This window comes from Neopsephotus bourkii, unplaced genomic scaffold, assembly GCF_033783945.1.
Source record: "Neopsephotus bourkii isolate Nb327-2 ecotype Australia unplaced genomic scaffold, CSIRO-AGI_Nbou_v1 NB_1279, whole genome shotgun sequence".
Taxonomy (NCBI): Eukaryota; Metazoa; Chordata; class Aves; order Psittaciformes; family Psittacidae; genus Neopsephotus; species Neopsephotus bourkii.
Genome location: NW_026901764.1, coordinates 3,738,727 through 3,751,611, shown reverse-complemented (window position 1 = coordinate 3,751,611; position 12,885 = coordinate 3,738,727). Strand labels below are relative to the sequence as shown.

The window sequence follows — 12,885 nt, the reverse complement described above, 5'->3', positions numbered from 1 at the left end:
GATCTCTGACTAGATAAAAAGCTGTATAACATGGAGAATGATACATTAGTTGCCTTTCAATATATGGTCTTACATTTGACCTCCTGAAACACAAATTGCTGGCCTAAAGCACAGTTTACCAGGCAATCCCCATCCTGTACGAGAGTCCTCCTCAGTTTTACCTCTTCTCCAGGCTCAGAGATTTATGAAAAAGCAAACCCCCAACCAAACCGAAACACAAACCAACCAACCCCACCAAAAAACAACACAAAAACTCAAACAAAAAAAAACATACTCTAAGAATTGGTTCTTGAAGCACACGAGAAGTATGGTCTGTCTCCCATGCTTGCCTGTATATACTTCTGTGTTGAGATCAATTACATAACTATTTTTATTCCGTTCAGTGTATGACTGTTGTTCATACATTGGTTTCACAATCAAAGTGGCCACAGACTAGTCATTTGAGTAGCTCTACTCCACAGGAAATTCTCCATAGGAGACCTGGTGGTGATCTCTAGTGCATCATATGAATTACCAGTAGTAGATCACGATTATGTAAGCCTGTTCAAGCCCCACATATTCTGTCAAATCTCAGAAAGAATCATATCAGGCTGTATTTACTGTACCCTTATTCCTTTCAGGATGTTCTTTCCATTTTTTTCATTGGTGTAGAAGTCCTAGAACAAGTAATTTTCTTTGACAGTTTTCAAGTCTCTCTGCAGATACTCTTAAGTTTCTTGTTCAGTGATTTACAAGGCCATCCTTAAGAATGTTGTATACAACACTGTTGTATCAGTCTGATTTTCAGAGAAATCGTCCTTATTTTCATACTGAAACTTTTAATAATGTTAGATGTATCCTTCTGCACACAATATGCTGCTTTGTCTGCGTGCACTTACAGAATGCCTCTGGGTACTGCCTTCTGTCTGAGGAAACACTACAAATCCTACTTTTTTCTGGTTTTTACAGATTTTGTCTTCCTTGGTGACCAGTCTCTTCCCTTCTTGAACGTGGAGTTAGAGTAATTCTCTGTCAGCAAACTGCAAGAGTGGCTTCCTGCCAAAGAAGAAGACAACCCCAGCCTAGGCAGGGCAGCAACCTCTCCAGCAAAGGCACAGTCCCACCATACTGTGCACAGCAACATAGAGCTGGAGTGATGACATTAAAAGGTTATTTTGACTGTCCAGCAACCATCAGGCAAATGCAGGGTGACAAGTCAGATCATAAGTCAAAGACAAGTGAAGCAGGTACAGCAGGTGAGATGACCGGGCACAAGCCTGCCGACAGCAGAGCTCAGGCAAGGCTTGGGATGGAGCCAGCTTTTTTCATCTTCCAAGTTTTTCCTCAGTGTAATCAGAACCCTTTCTCTCATACTATTCCTGTGAACAGCAACTTGCCACCCAAGAACACAGACAGCATGCAGACATGCAGTTTGAGTACCTACACTGAAGTGCTAGACTTCTAGCATAGTCCAAGTAGGAGAGGGGGAGTATCTTTTTGAGGGCAAACTCCACCTACTGTCAGATGACACTATTTTCTTTATTCTTACTTGTTTTTTTTTTTCTTTTGGTGTAAATACTATCATGCATGGGTAGTCGAAAAGATCATTGGCACTGTGGAGAATCAAAAAAAAAAGGGGGTCTTTCATTTAGTCAAAATATTTTTATTTGGCTGTATTTAGCAGAAGGTTTGCTCTCCCTCCCCCCCCCCCCATTTGTTTCCTCATTATATCTGATTTCTTATGCTTCCATTTTCTCAGTACAATATATTAACACCTTGCAGCTCATCAGTATTTACCAGTTGAGGCTCTGGGAGCATTTACAGACATGAGTTAACTAATCCTCACAACAATCATTAGCAGTAGTAAAGTGATCTGCATTTTCAGAGAGAAGATCAACTTTTTTCAAGTTTCTCTTTGATATTCAGTGTCCAGTTTCTATTATGCTATGCTTGATGAACAGATGTGTCTCTGCAGTTGCATTCCATGCTTTTCAAAGCAAGGCTGGTTGAGTACTCAAAATCTAAAGCTATTTATGAAAATCTTTAATAACTTGTTGAAGGCCACACAAGAAGTGAGCAGCAGAATCCAAAACTGGGAAGAAGGCATAACTTCCAGCTACGTGCTGTAACTTGAGACAGAACTCTTTGTAACTTACCTTTGGACTTGAAAACCACAATCTAATCCCTTCTCCTTACACATTATCCTCTACTGACCATTTCCAGCAGACTTCAGCCTCAGGTACTTACATTCTGCTTTTTACTAGCAAGTTTTACATTTTACTTGAGCATCTCCACAGTCATCAATTGTGTATCACATACCATGTCTTTGGGTGACTGTGATGGCCTTAACGGAAAAGAAAACAAAACCCCACAATAAAACCACAAAAAACCCAACAAGCAACAAGTGTGATTTTATCTTTGAGTATTCAAAGCAAGCTTCATGGAAAAATCTAGTATGTGACTGTTATAAGGAAAACACCCTCAAGTCCAAACTGGTCCAAACAGAAGACTAAGTATCAGCTTGACATTAATACCTTCTTATCAGTAGTGCATTTGCATAGAGATTCTTCATAAACACCTGCAAATTCACAATTACACCTTGCAAACTGTCCAAGCAAACAATAATTTTACAACATCCATTCATGTAAATGTTCATGTAAATGATATCTTCACCATTGGAAGATACTGGCATGAAACACAGACAAAACCTTTTCTTAGTTTGGTTAACACTGAAAATTGAACAGTCACACAATCACAAGGCAAGCATTTTAACAGAAACAATATAAAATTTCACAGGCTTAAAAACATCTAAATGAGAAATCTTGGTTATTTCAAATGAATTGTTAGACCTTATATTTAAAATGATGCGTTTACAGAAATTCAGATGAATTAGGCTTTTTCTATAACAGAAAATACTGGAATTCTGATAGATTGTGCAAGTATTAAAAAATATTAACATCTTAAATGTTAACATTACAATTTTAAATAGCCTTGCAAGTGCAATGTTATAAATATAAAAAAAACCCCAAAAAAATAAACTCATAGCTACAACTTTATATAAGTTATATGGGTAAATGAAAGTGCTTTTCAAGTACTTATGTTCATTTACAGTTGGATTCTCTAGCATATGTCAGTGCTTAGATGGTACAATTTAAATAACAGTCTTTAAATTTTGGATGCATGCATTTAACTGAATGGAATGAATGGTCCATCTGCAGAAATTTGTGATAAATATTTAAGTAGGACTATTATAAAATGTGAATATTATTGGTTTTGTTATCTATAAAATACCTCGAGCCAAACAGTAATTTTTAATTCCATCAAAATCCCAAATTATGATATGGTAAACAGTTGTTCTTCAGCAGAGACAAAAGCATGTGAGCATAACAGAGGCCAAATAGTGTCAGCTTCTGAAGAATTTAAAAGATTTCGTGATCTGTGCCAGAAGCCATGGAATCTAATGGAAACTTGCCAACTCTTTCAATTAGTCAGCCCTTAGCCACAGTCACTGTGGAGAACACAGCTGGTGCCTTTCACCACTGTACTGTCTGTCTAGTGTGTGGTGTAGCTACCTTTCTGGCTAGTCAAGAACCATTATTAATGCAGTGATACAAAGAAAGACTGTATTCCTGTTTGACAGTCAGAGGAAGGGTGAGGTAAGTGGGGAGATACTTGTTTATTAGACAAGAAACCAAACCAAAACAACCTAAATGAATCATTATATTTTTAAAAGTGCACTGAAAGTATTTCCTATCGAACCCTATCTTTCATAAGTGCCAGATTTTAATCTTAAATTATACCCACTTTGAACACTGAACATATGTAAGTCAATATCAGAGCATTTAGTTTGTCCTGTGGTTTGAAAAGCACATGACACAAGGCAACATTAACATCTTTCATTAAAGATCTGGTGATGCCACAGTTTTATCATGAAGATGCAGCTTAGAAATGGCAATAATTCAGCAGAAGCCCCTGCAGACTGCCATTACAAGCTTTCTCCATCAAAGTGCTTTGTCATTTGCCAAAGACAAAAGTCCAAAAGTCAAACTGTTGCCCTAGCTCAACACAGGGCTGCACTGGCAATTTATAATTTCTTTCCAGGTGCAGTTGGACTATAATAAATTATAGCTCTTCTGAGTTAGGCAATTCTTTGTAATAAAAGCAGAGTTTCATGTTCAATCAAGAGTGCCCACTGTTTAGACTGGTCTCTTCATGCAGACCTGACATCGGCTGATAATATTTTCTAGCTCTCCCGCTTTCAAAGTCTGTGGCAGAGGTTTCCTAAACGAAAGAAAACAAACATTTACTTAAAAAAAACCCACCCAAGCAAACAAACAAAAACAACCAAACACCAGAACACCAACAAACAAAAAAACAAACAAGGAGAGATGATGAAACGTCGGATAGAGAATTCTTGACACCACTGAAATCCTTGCCTCCCTTAAGGCATCTTTGTGTTACAGAATGACTCAGAACCTGATGAAGAGGGATGTCTAAACTGAGGGAAATTAGTAGGGGAACCCCCATGTGTTGTGCAGACAATTATTGTCTTCTTGGGCACTTGCAGCACGGATACGATGCATGTAGATGCAGGGAAATACAGTTTACCTGAACATTCTTCTTGGATTTAACGATGCCAACCAGAAACTGTAGGAATTTGTGTAGTAGTTGCACGTCCCCCTGCCATGGCACTCTATGAATGGAATAGCTCTAAATTCTTCCAAACAAGATCCAGGAGATGCCAATGCTTGGCCAGAAGCTTCTGAGCCGGCACTTGTGTACTGTAACCACCAACACATTTTTTTATGAGATCTGGTCTCTCAGCTTTTAGTAAACTGCAGGTAAAAAAAATATCTCTTTCTAAAACATACCATATGTTCTGCTGTGTATCTTGGACAAAACAAAATGAACAGAGATTAATTTTATTAAACTTATAATGAAACACAGAAGCTTTATGAAGATTAAAGCAGTTATGGCATTTCCTAAGTGCCTGCAAAGACCTTTTTCTTCTCCATGAAGAGGCATGATACTAACCAGTACAAAGACTAGAATGTACCTGGCTTCTGTCCACTTGAGGACTAAAGCCAAATGCCCTGTTTTGAGTGTGTTCACCTTTTTGGTTGCATTGATTACTTCTCCAAACACAAAAAGCAAAGAAGGCAGTTTCCTTCTTTGATCACAGAATCATAGAATAGTTAGGGTTGGAAAGGACCTTAACAATGTCTAGTTCCAAGCCCCCCTGCCATAGGCAGGGACACCTCACACTAAACCATGTCACCCAAGGCTCTGTCCAACCTGGCCCTGAACACTGCCAAGGATGGAGCATTCACAACTTCCTTGGCCAACCCATTCCAGTGCCTCACCACCCTTACAGTAAATAACTTCTTCCTTATATCCAATCTAAACTTCCCCTGCGTAAGTTCTGACCTGTTACACCTTGTCCTATCACTACAGTCCCTAATGAAGAGTCCATCCCCAGCACCCTTATAAGCCCCCTTCAGATATTGGAAGGCTGCTATGAGGTCTCCACGCAGCCTTCTCTTCTCCAGGCTGAACAGCCCCAACTTTCTCAGCCTATCTTCATATGGGAGGTGCTCCAGTCCCCTGATCATCCTCATGGCCCTCCTCTGGACTTGTTCCAACAGTTCCATGTCCTGTTTATGTTGGAGACACCAGAACTGCACACAATACTCCAAGTGAGGTCTCAGGAGACCAGAGTAGAGGGGTCATGTTCTTCTGGTCACACTCCTTTTGATGCAGCCCAGGATACGGTTGGCTTTCTGGGCTGTGAGCGCACACTGCCAGCTCATGTTAAGTTTCTCATCAACCAACACCCCCAGGTCCTTCTCTGCAGGGCTGCTCTTTGATGTTGGTAAATGCTTGTAGAAATAGCGCTAAAATAATTTACAACAGTAGAAAATTGGCTAGAAAATAACATTTAGGTTTGCTGATGCTGGAAAGAAGCAAATTATTTTAACCAGATGCTGTAAAAATTCTGTCATTCTTTTCCAAGTTTACTGTTATTACTGCTTAAGGCCAAATCCCAGGAGAGACAACACTTTTCACACTAGATCTAAAAGGACTTTAAAGCAGTAAGCAAGAGGGTTTAATTCTCTCTTTTACTCTTACTTGCTGGCAGGCATGGGTAACAAAGATGAAGTGCTACATCCCCTACTATAGATACACCCTTATTCCCATAATGAGTTCTCAGTTTGCAGTCACATTATGAACTTTCTTCACTCGTATCTTCTTGTGGCATCAAAATTGCTGAGGTAGTTTTTCAAAACAGCATTCTGTATTTGTTTTGATTTTAGCTTTCTGTGGAGTTCACCCCCAAGATATAATTTATAAAAGAATGGCCTGGCATGGAAACGTCTCAGTTATTTCTGTGTATTTGTGTTTAGGACAAGTTTAACCACTCCACTTCCTTAACCCTTCCTAGATTACAGCATGACCATGCAGTTACTTTTGTTAGACTAAAATCCTGTGGTTCTCTTTTCATCTTTTTCCCTTTTTCTCCTGCCATCTATTTTTGAGGCCAGATCAGAATAGATTTTCATATGTTTCTGGCACTGAATAAGATCTACTAAAATTATTCTCTAATTGGCAAACAAAAAAAAAATCCAACCAAACAATTATTAAGAAGCAAATGAGGTGTGAGAAGATGAAAATGGCAATGAAAGCAAGACGAGGTAAAATTAATAATTCAAGTCTTTCTATCCTTACCATAACAAAAGAAAAACCCTTCCAGAGAGATACCCAGCCTTCTGGACATGAAGGAGGTATAGTTGTTTGGCTGTGAACTGCTATTACCATTGCAGCTCCTTCACAGACAACACACCTGCAAGAAGAAAGGCACATGCATTCAGTGCAGATATGAAGGAAAACATGAAAGCAGACAAAAATCGTATCTTCTAGAACAGTATCTACCTAATGGCAGGGCTTAGTATAAATGTTACAACTCACACAGGTTTTCCTGTTTTGTGAAGAGATAAGTAAATTGAAGGCAATCCAAATACTTTGCTTTGCAATTGCTTTACAGTCTCTACTATTAACACCAGACAGAAACTGGTATAAAATGGGAATTAGTCTCACAACATTTGAGCTTCCTGATTTTGCCTTTACTGAAGTAACAAGCTAAATTTTACCTTCTTGTGCTCACTACTATATGTTATACAGTTTAGATCAAAGTTCTGTACCTTAATTTGCTAAGATTAGAAAAAGTAATCTTTATTTCCTAGAGAAACTACTAGATTGCAACAACTGGGTAGGGCAGGCTAGAAGACATAGTCCAAAGCTTGCCTTCCCATGTTTGATTTTGGTATACTTGGTCTTTCATGCTTTTAGAGCTTTTCCTCTTGAGATGCTCTTCATCCTTCTCAACCGTTCTAAAGCAACTAAAAAGAGACACATTTCCACAAGGGTATTTCATCACAGAGAACCTTCGGCCCCAATTTACAATGCTCTTCACCAATTACAGTAAACAGATGACACATAATTGAAGGCAGAACATGATTTGTACTGCATTCTAAATAATGAAACTGTCTTTATTTCATTTTAGTCTACCTCCAATTACAACAATAGATTTTAACAAAAATCATTCCTATCAGTACGATTGTGTGCCATCTTCTCAAGTCAGCTATGCAGATTAATCCCTGTGGCAGACCCTAGCTTTACTTTAATCTAACCTTAGAGTACCACTCAATGTATGACATATTCAGGCGAGTAATCAAAAATCAAGTGGTTAAAAACAGTGCTTGTATTGGCTGAGATGGGCAGGCTTGCCTAAGATTTGCCGTTCAGAACAGTTTATGATGTATTTGTGGTTACAGACCAGAACAGCTAAAATTCTTTCACTCTTACCTGCTTATATGGGGCTCTAGTGCCCTGCCAGAAATTGGTGCCATGTCTACTGGCATTACTGTTGCAGTTGACAGCCAGTATGAGTAGTCATTGCGAGAAGCAAAACTGCAAACATCATTGGTGTTACAGAATAAGAATGGCATGGTGGTAAATCTCTGCAAGCAGCTACCAGCTGTTCCTGAAAGACAAAAGAGGAGTGTTTAGTGACAGGTAGGATATTACATTTTGTGCAGCGAACAGAAGACACGTGACGGTATGCAATCTACAGTGAGAAATAAAACTGCTGGTAACTATAAAGAGAGAAGTGTTTGTATAGTGGAATTATCTGAAAGCAAAATGTTTATGGTATATATAAAAAATAAAGGCTAAGAACAGAATATGTTAAAATAATAATATATTCTTGAACAGTATTGGTCCTTGATGCAGTAATAGGGATTCAGCTGCTTAAACAAAAGCTTCTGGTGCCATTTTTGACTCCTAAAGCATCCCATTTGGTCTCCAAAAAGGCAAGTTTCTGAGACCTTGTGTTATTACTGTCAGACCCGTGCAGATATTGTGAACATTTATACTAGACATTTGTCCATAAGTAACTGAATTCCTCCTCAGAAATGTCTAGAGGTAGCAAAAAGGGAATATAAGAGTGCAGGAAAGTTGTCTTTCAAGCCATGATCCCTGAATTTACTCAGAGCAGTGAACCACTCTGGAGCCTGATGGTTGAAACCAGTGTTCATCTCGGACACTTACTGTGAGTTTGGTTGCATGACAACTTAACATGATGGGACTCTAAAGAACATGATCTGAAACTTTTTACCATTACAGTACCAAGATCTTGTCCATGTGCTCGTTCATTTCCTTGTACAAAAAGCAGTGAATAACCAACATAGAGCTGCGATGTCCCATGTGGGCATGAAGGAATCCTTGTTGACTGACTATGCCGGGTAAAGATAAAACCTCTTCTTGTTGGACCAGCAATCATAGTACCTGGTGCTCCAGGTAACCCCTGTAGACCTGGAAAGCCAATCAGTCCAGGCTGTCCTGTGAAGGGAAAAGAAATAAGACTACAAATATTATAATTTTATTTGAATTTTTAGTTCATTTAAATTAGTGGAACTACTTGAAAACTAACAAAAAAATTATCAGTAAGACACAACTTGTAAATTGGTCATATTTATTGCTAGGTGTATTAACTCTTTCAGACCTAGTTCAGGTAGCTTTACATTGCACAGCTTCACCGAATAGCAATGTATTTTAAAGAACCATGGCCATTTTTTCAAAAAATGGTGACTAAATATTTAATTGTATTTTGATGTCATTAAAAGGCACACTGATACCTAGGGATTTCAGATGGATAAATAAATATGATTAATTAGAAAGGAGCACAGTTAAAGCATATTTTTTTAAATTACTATTCCAGTTGTGGACATGCATCTGTTAAAAGCTAAGAATGTGCTTACATGTGCTTGTGGCCCTGAAGTGACTGTAAATGTTACAGAATCTCAGTACATCAAAGAGAAAGGATTTACAGAAATCAGTTTATCTGTAACTTCAGGAGCAGCAGTCAAACATAGATGTCTGCCTTCCTGTACCTCTTTCTCCTGGAAATCCCCTGTCTCCTTTTGGACCAGGCAGTCCTGGTTGCCCTGGATGACCAAATCTTCCTGGTAGACCTTTCACTCCTTTAGGTCCTAATTGTAATCAAGAAAAAAATGGAATCATATAGCCTTAGTTATTCTAGATTGCAGTAACTGTTAATGAATAAAGTTAAAATCCTCATGTAAATGTAGCTGTGTTAGAATAAAAACAGCATGAATTTACTAAGTTTTGAGACTGTAGCATTACTGTCACTGTATTTTCTATCAGAAAGATTACAAGGAAATATTGACTGTATTTCAGAAAAACAGTATTCTCATAAGAAATATTTTCAGAAACCAAAGCAAACAGCTTTTTCTTTTAGCATGTCTCGTGCAATATAGGTATTTAAAAAATACAGTAACAGGGCATAATCATAGAATCATAAACTCATAGAATGGTTAAGAGTTGGAAGAAACCTTAAACATCACCCAGGTCCACTCCGCCTGCCATGGGCAATTCTACTAGACCAGAGTGCACAAAGCCAAGTCCAACCTGGCCTTGAACATTGCCAGGGATGGGGCTTCTCTGGACAGCCTGTTACAGTGCCTCACCACCCTCACAGTAAAGAACTCCTATCTTAATTTACCCTCTTCCAATTTAAAACCATTACCTCTTGTCCTGTCCCTATACTGAACTTGTGCGAAGTCCCTTTCCAGCTTTCTTTAGGTACTGGAAGGATGCTATAAGGTCTCCCCAGAGCCTTCTCCTCTCCTGGCTGATCAAGCCCAACTCTCTCAGCCTTCATAGGAGAGGTCCTCCAGCCCTCTTATCTTTGTGGCCCTTCTCTGGACTCACTCCAATAGGTTCATGTTATATAGACCGTGGTTTGTGATTCTATAAACATTGCAGCTTCTCTGTAAAACAATTTTAAGGCAAGTATAAAAGAGCAATTCTTTAGTGCCTGCTTTGTTATGCTAGAGGCAACTGTCATTCTGGATTGGGGCATGCCTTCCAGCAAGCCTGCTTCCTGGAGAAGCTCTCTTCCTGTGGTGGGAAGCTGTGGTGGCCAAGCACCCACTGCATATCCCCCTCATCCTGCCTTCACTTTGCTTTCCCATTCCTCACATCCATGGCAGGCTTGACTTCCAGTGCCAGTGGAGAAGTAGTCAGCTTCTGCTTTCCCTTCCAATCCCCAGAGTATGGTGGACACAATAAATTTGTAGCACATCTAGAGTACTTCTATTATGCAAGGTAATTTCCCCGTGCATAATGGCATCCTGAGCGTGGTTCTGGTTGTATTAAAATTGTGAAAGTTTTGATCTAATTTACTTTTTATTCCATTATTTTGCTTAGGCTCATGTTGAGGGAGAAACTCAATGACTGTGAAGTTGGAGGGCAGATGGAAAGGACAGATTATAAATACACGGTTGTTAACAAGGTACAAAGCTCTTTTTAAATATGGAGAGGTATTTTTAAAGATGCGTCAATTTCCTATGCAGAAGCATGTTTTCCCACCAACCCAAACTGTTTCCCTAAGCAGCACAAATGTGTACAGAGATAAAAGTATAAACCACCTGGAAGTCCAGGAATCCCTTGAATTCCTTGGTCACCTAGTGTTCCTGGTATTCCTGGCAGTCCAGGAGGACCCTTGCTTCCTGGGATGGAGAATATTTTCCCAGGGACTCCAGGTGGACCTAACAGCAAAAATATAATGAAGAACTTTGCTTCGTATTAAAAGAAAGCAAACAATCTACAAAACAAATCAACCTAAGTCAGCTGGTATTAGAATGAGAACGGTTGGTTACCATGCTGGCCCTTTGGTCCCCTTGGCCCTTCCGCACCTTGTGGTCCAGGGGGTCCCCGATTACCCTTTTCTCCTAAAAAGGAAGATTGAAGATATGTATGTTCATTTAACATGTGAAAATCACTGTGAAAGTTTCAGACTCTTATTAAGGAGTCCTGAATGATCCATTCAAACTTCCCAAAGAGTAATACAGCCTGTAGACTCATTTGAAAAGCAAAAGTGGACTTCTACATCTCTGTCGTTACTGTAGGATTTACAGTCCAAGTGCATTCAGTTTATAAGATGTTTCCTAGTCTATCTTTATATAATGGCTGGTTCCACAAACCTGGCTTAAAATCTCAACTTTAGACTATGTCCTTTTTATCTTACGTGTTTTTGTCACTGAGTCTGCAGGTCAAGTTTTGCCTTCAGTGATGCTGTGCAGTTCGACTTCTTTTAAATCCTGCTGTCAGTTATGCTGATGGCTGTTAGGAGGGTCATATAGTTTTGCAAGTTTTGGAAGCTTATAAGCATTTCTTTTTGTTGTGCAAAACATGAGGTTACATTCAGGTTTTTTCAGATCAGTATTTCTGTCATCAAGTCGGGCATTTTGACTGACTATGACATTAAATTAGAACTTTTTGCTTAAGAAAAGCATAATTACTGTCTGTACAGTGACTTCTCAAATTAGAACAAATTTAAAATACACAATAATTAACATGAAGCACAAAGCAGTAGGCTAAGCAGGTAATGGCAATTCTTTGTCTCTGTAAATCATGCAACTGAAATGAGAATACTGGAGCGATGTAGACCTGTATTGGATTTAAATCACTGGAAAAAAAAGTCTACATTAAAAGGATTTTTAGCCACCTACTGATTCAAATGTCAGGAATACGGAATTAATGAAGCCAATACATTTAACAGTTCATTTCCTGATAAACTGGTAAATTAAATTGTAATTGTGACTATTCTTACAGCAAACAGAGGACCCAGTGCTCTGTGTTGTAATTATGATTAAATGCTCTGGAGTTCTATACCTTGGAGGTTCCCAAAGGCATCTATCAGAGGTATGGCATTTCTAATTAGCAGACATAGTCCCAAAGTCCTTATACATTACGAGTCACTAAGGACAAACTTGTTTTGAATTTGCCTGGAATGGAGGCTATTGCAGTTTCAGCCCTTTCTCACTTAACAGCAGTCTGGCTATACCCATAGCATCTAACACAAAGAAAATGCTCTCATAGTGAATGCTTTCTCTTATAGCTGACCTGTACCCCGCTGTTGATGCAACAAACTCTAGGATGAGGTACTGTAACACAAATACTATTATAACACAACATGTAAACAATTGTTTTTTAGGACTCAGAAGTGTATGTAGTGAATATGCATATACCTTTTACACCTGGGAATCCAAGAAATCCCGGGGCCCCTCTAGCACCAGGATAACCTGATCGACCTTCTACTCCCTGCAAATCAGATAACACCAATAATAAACAAGAAGCAGCCTCTGCATGCTATGAAGTACCTTTTGTTCAGAATATTCAAAGTATTATGTTCACAGAATATGCTACAACTAGAATTATCTGCTTCATTTGTGAGCATTTAATTGTTAATATTACTCTGTAATACAGAATGGCTAGGGAAATAACATGCCAGAAATTCATGATAATTTCCTTCTGGTCCGCTGA

General features: G+C 38.8%; 1 protein-coding gene across 1 annotated transcript in view; it reads right to left on the bottom strand.

Annotated features, from left to right (window-relative positions):
- Window positions 1-3,687: 3,687 nt before the first annotated feature.
- The window catches only part of COL4A3 (collagen type IV alpha 3 chain), a 68,457-nt gene continuing 59,259 nt past the window's right edge, over window positions 3,688-12,885 (bottom strand). The window contains exons 44-52 of the mRNA XM_061365196.1: window positions 12,591-12,663; window positions 11,220-11,291; window positions 10,989-11,108; window positions 9,429-9,527; window positions 8,665-8,877; window positions 7,843-8,020; window positions 6,706-6,820; window positions 4,588-4,760; window positions 3,688-4,260 (exon numbers count right to left, since the gene is read on the bottom strand). Coding sequence (XP_061221180.1) covers window positions 4,176-4,260; window positions 4,588-4,760; window positions 6,706-6,820; window positions 7,843-8,020; window positions 8,665-8,877; window positions 9,429-9,527; window positions 10,989-11,108; window positions 11,220-11,291; window positions 12,591-12,663 — 1,128 coding nt within the window. The 3' untranslated portion in view covers window positions 3,688-4,175. The remainder of the gene's footprint in view (window positions 4,261-4,587; window positions 4,761-6,705; window positions 6,821-7,842; window positions 8,021-8,664; window positions 8,878-9,428; window positions 9,528-10,988; window positions 11,109-11,219; window positions 11,292-12,590; window positions 12,664-12,885) is intronic.